The sequence below is a fragment of the Oryctolagus cuniculus genome, chromosome 3, assembly GCF_964237555.1.
Source record: "Oryctolagus cuniculus chromosome 3, mOryCun1.1, whole genome shotgun sequence".
NCBI classification, from domain to species: domain Eukaryota; kingdom Metazoa; phylum Chordata; class Mammalia; order Lagomorpha; family Leporidae; genus Oryctolagus; species Oryctolagus cuniculus.
In genome coordinates, this window is record NC_091434.1 from 71,550,113 (window position 1) to 71,571,505 (window position 21,393).

At 42.6% G+C, this 21,393-nt stretch overlaps 2 protein-coding genes across 11 annotated transcripts in view; one reads left to right on the forward strand and one right to left on the reverse strand.

Annotated features, from left to right (window-relative positions):
• Positions 1-9,749, forward strand: part of FASTKD1 (FAST kinase domains 1) — a 57,873-nt gene extending 48,124 nt beyond the window's left edge. For all 10 annotated transcript variants that reach the window (XM_008258710.4, XM_051849430.2, XM_051849427.2 and 7 more), the window contains one exon: positions 1-9,749. In XM_008258710.4, the coding sequence (XP_008256932.1) occupies positions 1-96 (96 nt within the window). In that variant the 3' untranslated portion in view covers positions 97-9,749.
• The window catches only part of KLHL41 (kelch like family member 41), a 19,567-nt gene continuing 7,301 nt past the window's right edge, over positions 9,128-21,393 (reverse strand). Inside the window, exons 4-6 of the mRNA XM_002712266.5 lie at positions 19,086-19,271; positions 17,385-17,531; positions 9,128-9,774 (exon numbers count right to left, since the gene is read on the reverse strand). Of these exons, the coding sequence (XP_002712312.1) occupies positions 9,663-9,774; positions 17,385-17,531; positions 19,086-19,271 (445 nt within the window). The 3' untranslated portion in view covers positions 9,128-9,662. The remainder of the gene's footprint in view (positions 9,775-17,384; positions 17,532-19,085; positions 19,272-21,393) is intronic.

Sequence of the window (21,393 nt, forward strand, 5' to 3'; positions counted from 1 at the left end):
ATCCCTCATTTTGAATGGAACTCTATGGCACTGTCAACCAAGGATGCTCGGATGGACTACCTGAGAGAACATATATTTGGAGAAGGCAAATCATGACTGTAGTTTTATTTAAGATGAGTTAGCATGGTGTGTCACATCTGTAACTATTTTAATTAAGTTACCTGACTCAATTAAAAAATTCTGAGGTAGGACATGTCTGGTGTATTTTAAAATAACAAGGAATCCATTGTGGCTACAGCAGAATAAGTGAGGTGGGAGTATAAGAGAAAAGGCAAGAAGTAACAAGGACAGATATATACAACCTCTTGGGAGATAAGAAGCCCTTGGAGGGTTTCCAGCAAGGACTAACAGGAGCTCACATTTTAAATACATCACTTTGGCTGCCCTATTAAGAGGAGGAAAGACTATGGTGGGGTAAATGTAAAAGTAGGGAAACTTACAAGATCATTGCAATAATCCAGACAAGAAATGGATGGTGGCTTGGAGAGAGTAGCAAAAGTAGAGGTGGTGAGAGGTGGTCAGGTTTTTGGGGATATTTTGTAGGTAAAGGCAACAGAACTTGCTCACTGACTGCATATGAATTACGAGAGAAATAGGAGTCAAGGATAATTCTGAGTTTTTATCCTAAGCATCTAAAAGGGTTTAATTGCCAATAACTGAGACAGAAAAGTATTTGGGAGAACAAGATGGGCCTTGGGGTACAGGGGAAGGATTGTGTGTTTGTTTTAGACATGTTGGATTTGTGATGCCTTTTAAATAGCTAAGTGACAACAGAGAATTAAATAAATTAATAAATTAAATACAGAATTGAATAAATCAGGTTTTGGCAGTCAGGAGAGGCATCTAGGCTCCAGATATAAATGTGAAAGTTGTCAGTGGTATTTAATGCCATAAGACTAGATGCGGTTACTAAAGATGTGATCAGAGAAGAGTGGGAATGCAGGGGAAGTAGGAGGACTGAGCTACAGGGCATTCCAACATTAAGACATGAAGAAGAACAGCCAGCAAAGGAGACATGGGCAGAGGTGGCGGAAGAGTCACTGAAGGCAGTGAATACTTTCTAGAAGCCAAGTGGAGAAAGCATTTCAATGAGAGGAGGTGAATAGTTATATCAGATGTGCTGATGGGTAAGATAGGAACTGGGAAATGTCATTTAGCTACATGAAGATCATTGGTAACATTGAAAACAAAGTTGTGTTGGTCAAGTGGGGTTGTGAAAGCCTGATTGATCCAAGAGAAAGTGGGAGGAGATGTGAATTTTCTTCTAAATGAAACCAAAGAAATGGGTGGTAGCCGAGTGAGGCAATTGTGATCTGATCTGATCCCACACATGCTGAGGATATAAGAATTTTTCTGTATGAAAACATTCCAAGATGGCAGAATAGGGAGGGATCTTTCTGCTTTAGTCTAAGGGAAGATAGTTTAAAACAAACAAACAAACAAAACAAAACAAGTGGACAGAGTACAATCTCAGGAAAGAGAGAAAATTGCAGAGGAAACTTCATGCAAATTAGAGGGACACTGCGGATCTACATAGAGGGTGTAGATGTGCACAACTCGGGACCCAAGCAGCTGAGAGCCTCAACATCAGCTTTGGAGAGTGAGGTGAGACCAGACTGGAACAATCCAAGCCACTGACAATAAAGTTGCAGGAAGAGCCTGGCATTGTCAGTCCAGCTTGGAGCCCTATGGGGGACGGTGTACCTGCCAACCAAGAGGACAAAAAAGGAGGCACATTTCCCTCTTCCTGATCACCTGGCACCACCATCCTGTAACTAGCCAAAAGAGGGTGGGTGCCATTTTGGATATATGTAACAGCCTGAATCTGGCTAGGAGAATTGACAGGAGGTTGGATGCTCATGACCGTGGGAGTCTTGTGTGCTGGGGCTGTGAAAACACTGTGGCTGTGTGGGAAGGTGCAGGGTGTGGCTGGATCTTTGGGCAGTCATTGTGGGTGGCTCCACATGCTCAGGGCTCCCTGATTCCCTGGTGAGGGTCACTGCTGTAGGATCTGTGTCACACTGAGGACTGTGAGGATACTTTGGGTGGTTCTTGTGGCAGCATGGAAAATATTATACCCACTGGGGTTAGTGCCCAGGCATTGGTCTCCTTGAAGGAGATGAGGTGAGTGTGAGACTGTGCCAACAGAGCCGATCAAACTTCCCTCTGATTAATAAAAAGAGAGAGAGATTTACCATGCCCAATTTGGGTGTCACCTTAGGCACTCCCCTCACCCTGGAGCACTGAACAGAGCTCCCTGGCTATACCCAGCACACATCTCTAGGTATTCACTGAAAGATCAGACACTCCACTAAGCCACAAAGGCATAGTCCAAAGATAAAAGCCATCACAGGGGAAAGAAGAAAAAAAAAAAAAACCAACAAGTATCTCCACAAATTCCTAAAAATAAATGCAGCAATTCAAGAAACAAGAATAAGGAAGACAACATGATGCTCCCAAAGGAACACAACAACACTAGAATGCAAACTAGAATGCAAAGATGAAGAGATTGGGGCCAGCACTGTGGCGCAGTGGGTTAATGCCCTGGCCTGAAGCACCGGCATCACACATGGATGCCAGTTCTAGTCCTGACTATTCCTCTTCCCATCCAGGTCTCTGCTATGGCCTGGGAAAGCAGTAGAGGATGGCCCAAGTCCTTGGGCCTCTGCTCTGGCATGTGAGTCCTAGAAGAAGCTCCTGGCTCCTGGCTTCGGATCGATGCAGCTGCGGTCCGTTGCAGCCAACTGGGGAATGAACCAGTGGATGGAAGACCTCTCTCTCTCTGCCTCTCCTCTCTGTGTAACTCTGACTTTCAAATAAATAAATAAATCTTTAAAAAAAAATGAAGAGATTGAAGAAATGCCAGAAACAGAATTTAAAAAATTGATAGTAGGATTACTTAAAAGTAATCAGAAGCAAATCCATGAATTAAACAAATCCATACAAGACGTGAATGAAAACTTTTCCCCTGAAATTGAGGTTTTAAAGAGAAATCAGAATGAAATATTAGAAATGAAGAACTCAACAGATCAAATTAAAAATGCAGTGGAAAGCCTTAACAACAAATTAAATGAAGCAGAAGAAAGAATATCTGACTTAGAAAACAAATCTTGATGCCAGAGCTGTGGCACAGCAGGTAAAGCCGCCGCCTGCAGTGCTGGCATTCCATATGGATGCCAGTTCGAGTCCTGGCTGCTCCACTTTTGATCCAGCTCTTGCTATGGCCTGGGAAAGCAGTGCAAGATGGCCCAAGTCCTTGGGCCCCTGCATCCACACAGGAGACCCAGAAGAAGCTCCTGGCTCCTGATCAGCGCAGCTCTGGCCATTGCAGCCAATTTGAGAGTAAACCAGTGGATGGAAGATCTCTCTCTCTGCCTTTTCTTCTCTCTTTGTAGCTCTGACTTTCAAATAAATAAATAAATCTTAAAAAATAAAGAAGACAAATCTCTGGAAATTTTATTGTCGGACCCCACCCCCCCAAAAAGTTAGAAAACTAAAAAACAGTGTTGGAGATTTATGGGATACTATCAAACAACCCAACATACAGGTCCTAGGAGTTCCTGAAGGTGTGGAGAGAATGGATTAGAAAGCCTTTTTAGTGAAATAATTACAGAAACTTCCCTAATTTGGAGAAAGGGACATCTAACTACAGGAAGCACATAGAACTCCTAATAGACATGACCAGAAAAGATCTTCACCACGACACACTGTAATCAAACTCAACACAGTAAAACATAAAGAGAAGATTCTAAAATGTGCACAAGAGAAATGCCAGATGACTTTCAGAGGATCTCTGATTAGACTCACAGCTGACTTCTCATCAAAAACCCTACAGGCTAGGAGAGAATGGTGAGATATACTCCAAATCTTAAGAAAAAAAAAAAAAAACTGTCAACCAGAATACTGTACCCTGCATAGCTCTCATTTATGAAGGTGAAATAAAGACCTTCCAGGAGCCACTGCTGTGGTACAGCGAGTAAAGCTGCCACCTGCAGTGCTGGCATTCCATATGGGCACCAGTTTGAGTCCTGGCTGCTCCACTTCCAATACAGCTCTCTGCTATTGCCTGGGAAAGCAGCAGAGGATGGGCCAAGTCCTTTGGCCCCTGCACTTGTATGTGAGTCCCAGAAGAAGCTCCTGGCTCCTGGTTTCGGATCGGCCCACCTCTGGCCATTGCAGCCATTTGGGGAGTGAACCAGCAGATGGAAGACTCTCTCTCTCTCTTTCTCTCTTTGTCTCTGCCTCTCTGTAACTCTGCCTTTCCAATAAATAAACCTTAAAAAAAAAAAAAAGACCTTCCATAACAAACAGAAATTGAAAGAATTTGTCACCATTTGTCCAGCCTTACAAAAGATGCTTAAGGATGTGCTATACACAGAAACATGGTTATCACTATATCACTATGAAAGAAGGTGAAGGCAGAAAATTTCCCAGTAGAAGTACAAAAGAAATCCAAATGAACATTTATAGAAAAATGGCAGGGCCACGTTGTTACATATCAACAGTCACCATGAATGTAAATGGCCTCAACTCTCCAGTTAAAAGATACAGACTGGCTGAATGGATTAAAAAACAAAACCCATCTATTTGCTGCCTACAAAAAACACACCTCACCAACAAAGAAACATATAGACTGAAAGTGAAAGGATAGAAAAACATATTCCATGTTTAAGGAAACCAAAAAAGAGCTAATATCAGACAAAAGACTTTAACACAAAAACTCTTAGACAAAGAAGGGCACTATGTAAAGATTAAGGGGTCAGTTCAACAAGATGACTATAATAAATACATATGCACCTAATTACAGGGCACCTGGCTATTTAAAAAAATGTTAATGAATCTAAAGGGAGACATAGACTCCAGTACAATAGTAATGGGGGACTTCAATACCCTGCTTTCAGCAATGAACATATCAACCAGACAAAAAATCAGCAAAGAGGCCGGCGCCGTGGCTCACTAAGCTAATCCTCTGCCTTGCGGCGCCGGCACACCGGGTTCTAGTCCCGGTCGGGGCGCCGGATTCTGTCCTGGTTGCCCCTCTTCCAGGCCAGCTCTCTGCTGTGGCCCGGGAGTGCAGTGGAGGATGGCCCAAGTGCTTGGGCCCTGCACCCCATGGGAGACCAGGATAAGTACCTGGCTCCTGCCATCGGGTCAGCGTGGTGCGCCGGCCGCGGCGGCCATTGGAGAGTGAACCAACGGCAAAGGAAGACCTTTCTCTCTGTCTCTCTCTCTGTCCACTCTTCCTGTCAATAAATAAATAAATCAGCAGAGAAGCAACAGTTAATCCATACTCAAGACCAACAAACCTAATGAATATCTATAGAACTTTTCGTCCTACAGTTGCAGAATACATATTCTCACCAGTGCCTGGAACTTCCTCTAGTATAGACTACAAGCTAAGCCATAAAAAAATGAAATCCTGTCGTCTGCAACAAAATGGATGAATCTGGAAAACATCATACTTAGTGAAATAAGCCAGTCCCAAAAGGACAAATACCATGTGTTCTCCCTGATCTGTGGTAACTAATAGAGCACCTAAAAGGTAATCTATAGAAGTGAAATAACACTTTTGAGACGCTCTACTTTGAACAACCTTTGTCTCAACTGTTGAGTAACATTCATTTTTTTCATACTATTTGTTCAACTCTTTACTTAGTATAATCTTATGTGTATAAAATTAATTGAAAATAGGTCTTAGTAAAAAACAAGAATGAGAATAGGAGAGGGAGGAGGAAGAAGGTAGGGGGATGGGTACAGTGGGAAGAACCAACTATGTTCCTAAAGTTGTATTTATGAAATGCAAGATTGTATACCTCAATAAAAGTTTTCTGGGGAAATTTTTTTTTTCTTACAGCACATTTATTTCATAAAGTAGCTACCAAGGACCTATTATGTGTTACAATCGCAAGCCCTTCCTCCAAGGGTGATGTATATGTGTGCCAAGCAGAAAGCCATAGTGTAACTGCCTTCACTCGACTGGTAGGTTAGGAAATAACTGACCATCTGAAACTTGGCTACTTTGACTCCATGATTCTTTGGATTCACTTTGACACAAAGTCGGTAGTCACAGTGCTTCCTATCATAAACACAGCTTTAAAATGTGTGTCCTGTATGTATTGATAAGTTAGGCTTAGCTGAAATATGTTTGAAATATCCAATGAACATGATTGAAGTGAGCCCCAGTACTTAATTGTTTTCAAAATGAATGTCACAAAATATTTTGTGAGAAACACTGGAACAGTAAACAAATGAAAGTTATTTCCCTCTGGTATTTCCTTAAGATATTCATTTGTATTTTCAGAGATGTTAAATTCTGTATTGAATTATCCATTTTCATTAACGTGTCTTAGTTCTCAAACAAATGATACCAAGAATTAAACTCTTGAATAATGTTACAATATTTTGTCATGAAAATTTTGACATAAGTAGACTGCTGAGGGTTCTAAATCATTTCCTTTGGAAATAAATAATTGAAAATCTGCTATATACTTGAAATACATGGAAATATTCAAAAAATTGTTTTTAACACTTTTATTTGAGAAGCAAAGGGACAGAGAGAGAGAGCTCCTATCCACTGTTCACACCCTAAATACCTGCCTGCACCGGCTGGCACTAGACCAAGGCTGAAAGCCAGGAGTTGGGAATACAATACAGGTCTCTCATATGAGTGACAGGAACCTGAGCCATTACCACTGCCCCCAAAGGTCTGTATTGGCAGGAAGCTGGAGTCAGGAGCCAGAGCTGGGTTTCAACCTGGGCATTCCTACCTGGGACATGGGTATCCCAGCTGGCCTCTTAACTGCTGGGTCAGATGGTTGTCCCTGGAAATCATGACTAAATGACCCTGACATACATTTTACTTCCTGTTGCAGTCTAACTTGTCATGTACTGTATCTCTTACTCTAGTTTCTCTATACTGCTTTATTCAAATGGCTTTCATTTTTCAAAAAAAAGAATTATTTTTTGTTTTATCTATTTAAAAGTCTGAGAGACATACACACACACACACACACACACACAGAGAGAGAGAGAGAGAGAGAGAGAAATCTTCCATCCATTGGTTCACTCCCCAAAAGCCCACAACAGCCAGGGCTGGGCCAGGCCAAAGCCAGGATCCTAGAGCTCCATCCAATCTCCCACATGAGTGGCAGGAACTCAACTACTTGAACCCAACCTATCACCTGCTGCCTCCCAAGATGTACAATAGCAGGAACCTGGATTGGAAGTGGAGAAGCAAGGACTTGAACCCAGGTACTCAGATATAGGATATGGATATCCTAAGTAGCAACTGCTGTGCAAAATGATCACTCCCAAAATGGCTTTTGCTTTAAATATATATAGTTTTATATTTTTGTGTGATGATTTTTATATTAAATAACTGGGCTGCTATAAATAAAAGCATTTGTCATTGAGTTAACATTCAGACAATAAAATTCACCCTTTTAAAAGTATGTAACATAGTCGTTTTTAGTATGTTGTGTAACTAGCACCACTATCTAATTCTGGAAAAAAAAAAATTATTTTTGACAGGCAGAGTGGACAGTGAGAGAGAGAGACAGAGAGAAAGGTCTTCCTTTGCGGTTGGTTCACCCTCCAATGGCCGCCACGGCCGGCATGCTGCGGCCGGCGCACCGCGCTGATCCGAAGCCAGGAGCCAGGTGCTTCTCCTGGTCTCCCATGGGGTGCAGGGCCCAAGGACATGGGCCATCCTCCACTGCACTCCCGGGCCACAGCAGAGAGCTGGCCTGGAAGAGGGGCAACCGGGACAGAATCTGGCGCCCTGACCAGGACTAGAACCTGGTATGCCGGCGCCGCAAGGCGGAGTATTAGCCTATTGAGCCGCGGCACCGGCCTAATTCTGGAAAATGTTTATCATTCTTAAAGAAACATTGTAAAAAGAATTATTTTTACAACTTAATTTAATATCTACATAGATCTGCATTCTTTCTCCAAAAGTAGCCTCTATCCTGATTTTAGAGTAAGCACTTCTTGCAGGTTTCTCACTCTGGTGTGCACCTCCCATCCGCTGCCCCATACATCTGTCCTTTTAAGTGTCCCCCTCCAACCCTTTCTCTTTCTAACACCTTAACTGTTAAAGAACTTGTAGGGATTTGTTGATAGTATGTTCACGGTATAGTTCAGATCAGTATTTTTCTTTTTTCGATTTATTTATTTATTTGAAAAGCAGAGTTACAGAGGCAGAGGAAGAGAAAGAGAGAAAGGTCTTCCATCCTCTGGTTCATTCCCCAAATGGCCATAATGGCCAGAGCTGTGCCAATCCGAAGCCAGGAGCCAGGAGTTTCCTCTGAGGCTCTTACGCAAATGCAGGGCCCCAAGGATTTGGGCCATTCTCTACTGCTTTCCCAGGTGATAGCAGACAGCTGGATTGGAAGTAAAGTAGCCAGGACTTACTCATACGGGATGCCTGCTACGTCTCAGCACTGGCCCCCAGTATTTTTCAGTATAGAAAAGTGGTCAGGGTTCTATTTCAGATATCCAAAATAAAATTGATTTTTGTTCAATATATTTCCATATTTATGGTGGAGAAAAATAAATGATCACATATTGTTTTTTATGCGAGTGTTTGACAGGTAATCACAGAAAGCTTTAAATGAGTCCCAAATTGGGTTTTTCAGTAGAAGTACAGAAATCCAGTATATGTCTATGTAAGCTATGTAAGACCCATATGTTGGTGTGCTAAGATGATGATTAGTTGTTGACTTGCAAAGTTGAATGTGGTAGTTATGGACAGACTGAGGAGTCAACTTATTATATATATGAAGAAGAAACACCATTTGAATGTAGGGCATCACATCTCAGAATATGGAATAATTATCTTTTTTGCTATCAGAGATTTAGCAAAGAAATAGCCCTTCATGTAAAATATAGCTAAAATTTAAACCAGTGAATACACACCCTCATCACCCCCATGCCCCCTAATTCCACCCCAGCAATTAAAGAATCAATCCATTTCCTTTCATGCACCCCCATCTGCCAGCCGCAGATGCTGTAGTTAATGGCTTGAAGACTATTAGTTACTAATTTTAAATTTAACTTTTTAAAAATTTTATTTAGAAATCACAATATGTCAGTGTCGCAAAAAGAATGGAAAAAAAAAGAAAGGCTGTTTGGATTTAACTACTTTTACTTAGAGACTTTTTCCTTCAAATGAGACCCATTTTTTATACTCCTTTAATAGCACTTCCAAAGTCTCCTTATGGCATGTAATCTTTAATACAACACACAGGATTTAGCATGAGGAAATGTTTTTGATATTCTAAACATGTTTTTAAAATGTAGATGCACAATTCTCCAATTTCATTTGTAATAGAAAACCAGTATAAAAGTATCCCAATACAAAGGAAAGAATTGGTAAATGATTCAGTTTAGCAACTTTCTTTACAATCTACTGAGTGAGACAGTTTAACAAAGAATTAATTTGTTCAACTAAAAATTTAATTTCTTATTAGAAAATGGTTTTAAGCTCTGATCATTACACTGAAGATTCAGTGACTGTGAGGTTTTGATCCTCTCTGCTCCCTGCTTAGACAATAATATTGAATAATTTCCACATGAATCCCTGTACATGCTTTAAAAAAAATAAATTAAAGCTCTGTTAACCAAAGAAACCACCTCCCAATCTATTGGGTTTTGTCACCTTTTTATAGTTTGGACAGTTTGAAGAGATTTAAACGTGTTGCTAGGCAACTAGCTCCTGAAGCATAACGTATTTCCTTCAACATCCCAGCCCATTCTTTTTTATCATCTTCATACCTGAGGGAAGAAAAAAACAATAATCAGTTTTTGAGTAGGTAGCTTTATAAATTTCCCAGTATTTCAGTATACAAATGTGCATCTTTGCAAAAACCCTACCAGCCCTCAGCTAGAGGAGGAAACACCTGCCTGGTAGAACAAACCTGAGTTCCTTCCAAATCCTGAATGTGGAGACCCAGGGAGCTCAGCCTTCTCTAGGAATCCAGGACTGCCCAGGGAAGAGGAATAATGGACAGGGGACAGACCTGTCCTCTCCGAGTGAGAGCTGGGGAAGGACAGAAGCTGTCTGTGAACTTAACTCTGATTTCATTTGCTCCCTTTCACTAGTGCCTACCATGGTACCTGACACACAGTGGTCTCTCCATAAAACTGCTCCTCTTCCTCTCTGCTGTTCTTTCTGAGAACACGCTCAGCCCAGTTGTGAACTGGTCTTCATCTCTGACTATTCGTGACTGTAAAGTACGGATACCTTCAATGCCGCTGAAACATCTGAGCCTAACGTGCTTCCTCAGCCAGGTCCCTGGAATGCTCTCTCTGAGAAACTCCTGAACGCTGCCTTCTCTTTGAAGCCTTCTCGCCTTCCTCAAGCAGAGGTTTCTGCTGCCTTTTCATTTCTCATATGGTCCTTTATATGATATTTATGACAGCACTTATTCTATCTTTTTTTTTTTTAGTTTTTTGACAGGCAGAGTGGACAGTGAGAGAGAGAGACAGAGAGAAAGGTCTTCCTTTGCCGTTGGTTCACCCTCCAATTGCCGCCGCAGCTGGCACACCGTGCTGATCCGATGGCAGGAGCCAGGTGCTTCTCCTGGTCTCCCATGGGGTGCAGGGCCCAAGCACTTGGGCCATCCTTCACTGCACTCCCTGGCCACAGCAGAAAGCTGGCCTGGAAGAGGGGCAACCGGGACAGAATCCGGCGCCCCAACTGGGACTAGACCCGGTGTGCCGGCGCCGCTAGGTGGAGGATTAGCCTAGTGAGCCGTGGCGCCGGCCAGCACTTATTCTATCTTGAGCATTTTTCCTAAGCCCAAATGTATGTGGCGACAATTAATAAATCCATCCACCACAGTATTTTTTTCCTCCATAAGCTATCAATACTTGATGCACAGGAGATATCCCAACTTATTCTGTTACATAAATGAGATTTAAAATAATAATTATTAAAGTTAGCTGGTTACCCCATTAAAATGTACAAATATTATATTTTAATCTCAAATTAAAACAAAACCAAACCAAACCGTTGTGTGCATTTAGACTAGCAGTTAAGATGCCGGTTTGCAGGATCAGCGTGCCCAGGTTTAACACCCAGCTCTAGCTCGTGACTTCAGCTTCCTGATAACGTGGATGCTGGGAGGCAGCAAGGGCAGCTTGAGTAATTGGGTTCCTGCCACCCACTTGTATTGAGTTTCTGGCTCCTGCTTTTATCCCCAGCTCAGCCTGGCTGTTGTGGGCATTTCAGTAATTTAGTAATTGGATCTCTCTGTATGGCTTCCAAATGATTGATAACAATTTTTAAAAATTAACTGATATTTATATAAGTTATGCATCATGTAGCTTAATTTGATCAATGCTTAATTCTTAACAATTATATTGCATGATTTTTTAAAAAAATGGTGGACTTATTTATCTGAAAGGCAAAGTGACAGAGAGAGAGATCTTCCAGCCATTAGTTCACTCCCTAAATGCCCACGACAGGCCAAAGCTGGGCACCAGGAACTCCATCTGGGTCTCCCACATGGGTGGCAGGGACTCAAGTACTCTGGCCTCATCTGCTACCTCTAAGGTGCATTAACAGGAAGCAGGAGAGAAAGTGCAGAGCAGCCAGGACTGGAACCAGCACTCCAACACGGTATGCAGGCATTCAAAGCAACAACTTAACCTACTGTGCCACAATGCCTGCTTCCACTGAGTGATTTTTATGTAGAGAAAAGTAAACAAAACATTTTGCTACTAATAAAGGGAAGGATCTTAATTATTTAAAATTTGGAGCAACAAATTGAGAGAAAGAATTATTTTAAATAGTATAAAGAAAAATGGAACACATTTAAGCAACAGGAGGTTGAAGTTAAATGTGGTTTAAAAATGTTTGTTTCCTGAGGTGCTGTGCTGTAGCAGTTGGAGCTATAGCCTGCAGTGCCAGCATCCCTTGATAGGCACTGGTTCTAGCCCTGGCTGCTCCAATTCAGATCTGGCTCTCTGCTATGGCCTGGGAAAGCAGTGGAGGATGGCCCAAGTCCTTGAGCCCCTGCACCTGTGTGGGAGACCCAGAGGAAGCTCCTGGATCCTGGCTTTGGATCCGCTTAGCTCCGGCTGTTGCAGTCACTTGGGGAGTGGACCAAAGGATGGAAGACCTTTCTCTCTCTTTCTCTCTCTCTCTGCCTCTGCCTCTGCCTCTCTGTAACTCTGCCTTTCAAATAAATAAATAAATCTTTAAAGAAAAACAATGTTTGTTTCCTCAGTCATGTTTTTATGTTCAGCTTGGTCAATCCTAAATAATGGAGTAATTTCAACGAAAAAAATGTGAGAATGTAAATGTTTTTTACACATCACAGTAGTAGAGTATATAGATTTAGAATAAGATGTACTGAGCTTTCATTTCCTTGCGTGTACGGATATAGAGGTTCACTAGGAAGTCAAGGGCAAGTGAGTAGCCGCCTTTCTCTAGATCAGTGGCTGTCAACTTTAGGGCACATCCGGGTCACCTGGAAGGCTTGTTAAAACAGTTGCTGGGCCCCACACCCAGAGTTTCTAATTCAAGTGAGGTCTGAGAATTTATATTTCTAACAAGTACCTAAGTGATGCTGATGTTGCATATGGAATCACAGCGGCACATCACTGGTTCTCAAATCCGATGTTTAAAAAATTCTGATGCCCGGACCCCACCCCTAGAGACTGACTTAATCAGGTTGGAGGGTGGCCTGGGCACGAGGATTTTTGAAAGCTTTCCAGCTGAGACTTAATACACAGCAAAATGTGAGAATCAATTGCTCCAGATATTATACCAGATTAGAAAATACCAGTATCTAAATGTCAAACTTTATAGCCAAGCAGATAAATGCCCTCTCTTCCCTTTCTAGTGGTTTCTTTTTTTAAAGATTTTATTTTATTTGTTTGAAAGTCAGAGAGAGAAAGACAGGCAGAGAGAGAGAGAGAGAGAGAGAGGTCTTCCATCCACTGGGTCACTCCCCAGATGCCCACAATGGCTGGAGCTGTGCTGATCCAAAGCCAGGAGCCAGGAGCTTCCTCCAGGTCTCCCACGAGGGTGCAGGGGCATGAGGACTTGGGCCATCTTCTACTGCTTTCCTAGGCCATAGCAGAGAGCTGGATTGGAAGTGGAGCAGCTGGGACTCGAACCGGAGCCCATATGGGATGCCAGCACTGCAGGTGGCTGCTTTACCTGCTATGCCACAGCACTGGCTCCTCTAGTGGTTTCCAAACTTGTCTGCACACATGGAATCATCTGAGAATCTTCTAAAACTTCCCAAACCCTGACCATATCCCGAACCAATTAAAACACAGTAAGGGTGGGACGGAGGTGGTGGTACTTTTTGAAGCTCCCTGTGACTGCAATGTGCAGGCAAGTTTGGGAACTACTGTCCTGATAACAACCAGAAAGCTTCCTCTCAGAGATGTAAGGGCAACTAGCAGAAGATGCTCTACTTTCCTCTGCTGCCCACGGCTTCCTCCTGCCAGGGCTGTGTGGCTTTTGTCTACCTTTAGGAACCAGGGTGGCTCAAATGAGGCTCGGCTGATTGACAGCATCATTCGTTAACATCACTAATACGCCACCTTGGCTGTACATTAAAATCATCAGTGAAGATTTTAGTAACTAGGGATGCTCAGGCCCTACCTCCAGAAACTGATGTAATTGGTCTGTGTTAAGGCCTAGGAACTGATACATTTTAAGCATCCTAAGCAGGGTGGGCACTTGGCACAGTGGCTAGGCTGCCACTTAGGACACCAGCATCCTGTATTGGAGTGCCTGGTTCAAGTCCTGGCTCCTCCACTTCTTCTTCTTCTTTTTTAAAGAAGAAAACAGAGTTACATGGAGAAGTAGAGACAGAGAGAGGTCTTCCATCCACTGGTTCAATCCCCAAATGGCTGCAATGGCCAGAGCTGAGCCAATTCAAAGCCAGGATCTTCTTATGGGTCTCCCACGTGGGTACAGGGGCCAAAGGACTTGGGCTATCCTCTGCTGCTTTCTCAGGCATATTAGCAGGGAACTGGATCAGAAGTGGAGCAGCCGGGACTTGAACTGGTGCCTATATGGGATGCTGGCATTGCAGGCTGGGGTCTTAACCTACTGTGCCACAGCGCCAGCTACTCCTCCACTTCTGATTCAGCTTCCTGTTAATTGATTAGCTGGGAGGCAGCAGGTGGCTGGCTCAAGTTCTTGGGTCCTATCCACCCATGTGGGACATCTGGATTGAATTCCTGGCTCCTGGCTTCGAACTGGCCAAATCAAAGGCATGTAGACTAACAAGCTGATGGAAGCTGTCTGTCTTTCTGTCTCTTTCTCTCTGCCTTTCAGATAAAATGAAAATTTAAAAATAAACTTTTAAAAATATTTATTTATTAATTTGAAAGTCAGAGTTAGAGACAGAGAGACAGAGAGAGAGAGAGAGAGATCCTCTATCTGCTGGTTCACTGGCCCAGGCCTAAACCAGGAGCCAGGAGCTTCATCCGGGTCTCCCACATGGGTGGCAGGAGCCCAAATACTTAGGTCATCTTCCATTGCTTTTTGCAGGCAGATTAGCAGAGAGCTGGATCAGAAATGGAGCAGCTTTCTGCTGTGGCCAGGGAGTGCAGTGGAGGATGGCCCAGGTGCTTGGGCCCTGCACCCCATGGGAAACCAGGATAAGTACCTGGCTCCTGCCATTGGATCAGCACGGTGCGCCGGCTGCAGCACGCCAGCCACGGCGGCCATTGGAGGGTGAACCAATGGCAAAAGGAAGACCTTTCTCTCTGTCTCTCTCTCTCTCACTGTCCATTCTGCCTGTCAAAAAAAAAAAAAAAAAGACAGGAACCAGAGCCCACAGGGGATACTGGTGTCACAGGCAGTGACAGGCAGCCTTTCATTTTAGTAGCTAAGGATAAGACATCTGCTGGTTCAGATATAGGAAAAAAAAAAATCCATGTTTCACTCCAGCCTTAGTGGTATGCCTTCACTGGTCAGGCATAAAGGGTACTCTTTCAAAGCTGTACCTATAAACTTAAATATGCAACATCACTTGGGAATCTTGCTAAAATGCAGGTTCTGGTGGGGCTAGGATTCTGCACTCCTGAGAAGCTCTCAGATGACAACACTGCTCTTCTACAGACAACAGGACATTGTAAGTAGTGAGGCTCTGGACAATCTGATGAGAGACCAGGTAAAGGCTGCCAGCCTTGCAATGTTCACCTAAGATACCTAGGATCTACCTCCTGTAAACTCAGATAAGCAAGCACAGGGCATGGGCTGAGGCAGAAGGGGTAATGGGCAAGCATGTTTGGTCTCTTGATGTTGAGCAAGCATCTACCCACCAAACACTCTGCCTCTGACTATGTGACTCAACAGCACAAGCTCCTGAGATGTCCTGGATACACTCTGGTTTCTATAGAACATTCATTGCATTAGACACTAAAACAGGCCTCACGATCCCCTTAAAACATTCCTGTTTTTAGGCCCAAGCAAAAATTGCAATGGTCATACTTGGGAGAACTGCCTATATGGGAGGTAAAATGGATTGCTACTTTCACTTTTTTCTATTTAAAAAGCTTTTGTTAGGCTTCCATAGCCTTGGCAGCTCATGACAAGAGCCTTGGGTGATTACTGACATCATAAATAAGAGTGTCAGGGGCCGGTGCCGTGGCTCACTTGGTTAATCCGGCGCCGGCATCCCATATGGGCACCAGGTTCTAGTCACGGTTGCTCCTCTTCCAGTCCAGCTCTCTACTGTGGCCCAGGAGGGCAGTGGAGGATGGCCCAAGTGCTTGGGCTCCTGTGCCCACATGGGAGACCAGGAAGAAGCACCTGGCTCCTGGCTTCGGATAGGCACAGCGCTGACCATAGTGGCCATTTGGGGAGTGAACCAATGAAAGGAAGACATTTCTCTCTCTCTCTAACTCTGTCAAATAAATAAATAAATGAATAAGAGTGTCAACTGTTAAATCAACAACGGGAGTCACTATGCACCTGCTCCCCATGAAGGACTTCTGTCCTTAATGTGTTGTACTATGCGAATTAATGGTAAAACTACTACTCAAACAGTACTCTCTACTTCGTGTATCTTTGTGGGTGCAGTCTGTTGAAATCTTTACTTAGTATATACTAAGTGGATCTTCTGTATATAAAGATAATTGAAAATGAATCTTGATGAAGAATGGGATGGGAGAGGGAGTGGGAGATGGGATGGTTGCGGGTAGGAGGGAGGTTATGGGGGGAAAAGCAGCTATAATTCAGAAGCTGTACTTTGGAAATTTATATTTATTAAATAAAAATTGAAAAAAAAAGCTTTTGTTAACCAAATCTTCAAACAACTGAAAGACTATTTAAATTAAATTCCAAATAGAATTAATGATTTCATGGAGATCTTTAAAAAGAGGTTAAATGTTTTTTCACAATTCTGCTTTTTTTTTTTTTTTTTTTTTGACAGGCAGAGTGGACAGTGAGAGAGAGAGAGAGAAAGGTCTTCCTTTGCCGTTGGTTCACCCTCCAATGGCCGCCACGGCCGGCGCACCGCGCTGATCCGATGGCAGGAGCCAGGTACTTTTCCTGGTCTCCCATGGGGTGCAGGGCCCAAGCACTTGGGCCATCCTCCACTGCACTCCCTGGGCACAGCAGAGAGCTGGCCTGGAAGAGGGGCAACCGGGACAGAATCCGGCTCCCCGACCGGGACTAGAACCCGGTGTGCTGGTGCCGCAAGGCGGAGGATTAGCCTAGTGAGCCGCGGCGCCGGCCGACCACAATTCTGTTTTCTTAGGAAATAAACTACTCTGGTGGAAAGATAAGCAACCTGGGGCTGGCGCTGTGGTGCAGCGGGTTAAAGCCCTGCCCTGCATATGGACCTCAGTTGGGGTCCCAGCTGCTCCACTTTCTGGTGCACCTAGGAGGGCAGGAAAGACAGCCCAAGTCCTTGGGCCCCTGCACCCACGTGGGAGACCCAGAAAAAGCTCCTGGCTCTGCCCAGCTGCTGCAGCCTTTTGGGGGAGTGAAGCAGCCGATGGAAGACCTCTCTCTCTTTCTGTCTCTACCACTCTCTTTCAAACAAATGAAATACAATCTTTAAGAAAAAATAAAAAGGGAAAGAAAGGTAAGTTGCCTTCACTCTACTGGATATCTAGAGTGTTGTCCATTGAGAGCTGGAATAGAGCTGGAATAGAGCCAACTGTCGTTTTACTGACTAAGAAATAGGTCCACATAAGTTCTTTCCCAAGCTCACAGCTAATTGTAAGCAGTACTTGATGAAGTATGTGGCAGGTACAATTATATTTGAAGTGTCTGGTCTATAACCAAGAAGTAGCCTGCATATTGGAAAAGTCTGGCTTATTATTTGCTACAGAATTATTGCTCAATTTTCATTTATCTGATTTAATATCTGGTTCTGAAAATGAGAGTGAAGAGAACTTACTTCCATATGTCATTGACTTCAGTGGGTGCAAACTCTTTAGATTCCAGTTGAATCATAGCAAAACCACCGATGGCATACAGAGATCCAGCCAGGCTGACCAAACTGATGGAGCTTCTTTCTTGGGGAAATTCAGTCATTACTTCCCATCTGGGTATTATTGAAAATATAGTGAATGTAAAACTTAACATATTAAATGTATTTACTGAACAGGAAATACTTTAAAAATTCAAGTAGCATAAGCATCTAAAAGTAGAAGTTTACAACTAGAAAATATTTTAAAATTCCTTAAATTTGAAAGATGTAATAATCATATTAAATAGAAAGCTTTCAATAGATCACACTTAGAATATTTCATGATTTAGCACCTTCAGCAGTGGTTGCCAAACTATTTGTCATAAACAGTGGGGTTCTGTGGCCCACATTTGAATACTAATACAAACATTTAAAAACTCTTAATTTCAAGCTTTTCTCAAGAACTCTCCAATCCTTTGCAATAAAGGTATATGATAAAGATAGTTTTGAAGCTACGGATGGAGATGGTAAATTTACTTTTAATGACTTGTACTTTACAATATAAAGGTTTTAGGAGAACTTTTTAATGTTAACAGCCATCTGAAATAGGACAACTGAAGATAAAATCAACCACATTGGCTGGAAGTTTCAAGAACTGGGAATGAGTTAGTCATGTGGTAGCTCTCCACTGCATTACCCCAGAACTATAGTTCTAAAGAACTAAAAACCTCATAGTTTTTCTTTAAACCTATTTTTATTAACCATAAAAATAATACATATACACTATAAAAATCTAGGAAGTACAGAAAGTTATAGAAGAAAACAAATACCCTCATTATCATAGTTTCCAGATATAATCATAAGTAACATTTTGGTATAGCTTGTCTTTTTATTAAAAAAAAAAGGATATAGGTATCCAAACATATGAAGAACTCTAGGAACAGAGGATTTACAATTTTGTGCTGCTTCTTTAACTTTTTATATTATGAGTGCTTAACTAATATACAGTCTTAAAATATGTTTTAGTGCTCTTTTAGGTTCTATTACATAAAAGTTGCTTGTGACTTTCAGTTATTATTTTGTAGTCAGACATACATAGTTTCTAAAAAAACTAGTAACAGTACTCTGATTTTTAACTTATTGCTAAACTATGAAAGTATATACTCATCTAGATGTGTGGGCACAAAGATTCTGAAAAAATTAATTTTATATAAGAATACCAAGTATTTTTCATAGTGTTGCTAAAAGCTTAAAAAACAAGCTTTAAAAAACATCTAAAAAACATAAAGAAACCAAACTTCTGAAGCATTCATACTTAATATCAGTCATTAATAAGATATTCTCATCTTTAATGAAACTACATATTTCCAATTGAATAACTCCACAGAGACATGTATATCCATCTACATGAACACAGTTATTCAGAAGTGTTACCTTAGCATGACTCCATTCACACAGTTAACACAAGTAAGGACGAGCAAGGCATGCCAGCATCAACTTGAGGGTCACACTCGGTGCATCCAAATGTTAGGAGTTTTACTCTCAGTTGCCACAGAAGAAACCCTCATGAAAATACTCCCCTTAAATTGATGACTCCCTGCCCCTAGCCCTGCCACATGCTAACTGAAAGCTTAATTTTTATCAGGTAACAACTGAAATGCACAGTGACTGTGAGATTCAGCAACTCACTTATTGGTTGTGAGGTCAAAAGCTTCCACTGCAGCTGAAAGACCATCCTCAGTGACACCCCCTGCGACCACGATCTTGCCTTTGTGGACCGCCACTCCAAACATGGAACGCGGGGTTTTCATCGGAGCCAGGTCTTTCCAGTCGCCTTTTTTGGGGTTGTAGATGAACACTCTGTTGGTACACTTTCTGTAATCAGAAAAGAAAACAAATATCCATTTTAAAATATTTTTTGAAAGCAACTTCAGTAGTAAGTTGGCATTGGTTCTCCTATAAAGTATGTAGTGTGACAGAGGACCAGAAAAACTCCACAGAGTTCTTAACGTGAACATTTGCTGCTAGGTAAAGGACAATCCAAATGTGGAAAGCAAAACTATTTTATAAAGTAATTAGCTGGGGGGCTGGTGCTGTGGTATAGCGGGTCAATCTGCCACCTGCAGTGTTGGCATCCCATGTGGGTGCTAGTTTGAGTCCCAGCAGCTCCTTTTCTGATCCAGCTCTTCGCTATGGCCTGGGAAAGCAAGTGTTTGGGTCCCTGAACCCTTACAAGAGACCCTGAAGAAGCTCCTGGCTCCTGGCTTCATATTGGCCCAGCTCTAGGTGTTGCGGCCATTTGGGAAGTGACCCAGCAGATGAAAGACCTCTCTCTCTCTCTCTCTCTGCCTCTGCCTCTCTGTGACTCTGCCTTTCAAATAAGTAAGTCTTAAAAATAAGTAAATAATTATTCTACTTCTAGGCAACCACTTAGGAGTTCAGGAACAGCAGATTCTAATTCTATCTGCTAATAAATTCAATGGAAAACTTTGTTTTTATGCTAGTTGGGTGGGAAAAAAATCACAAATCCTTTATTATGCCTCAGTAATAAGAAATATTAATTTATTAATTTCATTATTTGAATGTTTTAGGAATGAATAAGTTAACTTAAAAATAATCAGGTGGGAGGCTGGCAGTATGGCACAGCTAGCCACAGCTTATGACACTGGCATCCCACATGTGAGTGCCAGCTTGAGTATTTGCTGGTCTGCTTCCCATTTAGTTTCCTGCTATTGTGCCTGGGAAGTCAATGGATGATGGCCCAAGTGCTTGGGTCCCTGCCACCCACCCAACAGGGGAGAATCTGGATGGAGTTCTGGGCTTCTGGCTTCCCTGGGGCCATTTGGGGAATGAACCAACAGATGGAAGATCTCTGTGTCACTCTGTCAAATAAATATTTAAAAATAATAGTAATAGGCAGATGAACACATGCCTATTTTACACTTAACTAATACAATCTCTCATTTTATTTACCATTAATACACAGATGCATTTTAAGAAATGTTGGATATACATTAGACAATGTAGGCATCTGTGCTGATGAGTGATGAGAAGAGTTTTATGTACTAAATGCTCTCAGAAAACCCTGGATTCATCTGAATTATTATTCTTAGTAAAGTTACCCATTACTTAGTGATGAGAGTTCAGAATTCCAAATAATGATTTAACTCTATATATAACAAAGAAATGCTCCAAGTTTTTGTGAGGACAGCTGTTTCTTTCTTCCTTTCTTCCTTTCTCTCTCTCTCTCTCTCTTTCTTTCTTTTGAAAGTCAGAGTTACACAGAGAGAGAAGGAGAGGCGGCGGGGTGGGGGGTGGTGGGTCTTCCATTCCGCTGCTTCACTCCTCAAATGACCATAATGGCCAGAACTGAGCTGATCCAAAGCCAGGAGCCAGGAGCTTCTTTCAGGTCTCCCACCCAGGTGCAGGGCCCCAAGGACTTGGCCCATCCTCTATTGCTTTCCCAGGCCATAGCAGAAAACTGGATCAGAAGAGGAGCAGCTAGACTCGAACTGGCATCCATATGGGGTGCCGGCACTGCAGGCTGGAGCCTTAACCCGCTATGCCACAGTGCTGGCCCCAGGACAGCTGTTTCTTAATCTTATAAAAGGCCAGGTACCTGCAACAGAGGCATTCCCTAATACTAACTATGGGTATCACTTGAAAACTTCTTGGGGCTGGTGTTGTGGCATAGCAGGTTAAGCCACCACCTGGAATGCCAGCATTCCATATTGGCACCAGTTTGAGTCCCAGCTACTCTACTTCCAATCCAGCTCCCTGCTAGTGTGCCTGGGAAAGCAGTGGAGGATGATGGCCCAAGTGCCTGCACCCACGTGGGAAATCCAGATGGAGTTCCAGGCTCCTGGCTTTGGTTTGGCTCAGCCCCAGCCATGTGCCCATTTGGGGAGTGAACCGGAAGATGGAAGATCTCTCCCTCTCTCTTTGTAATTCTGCTTTTCAAATAAATCTTTAAAAAACAAAAACTTCTTGATAAGAA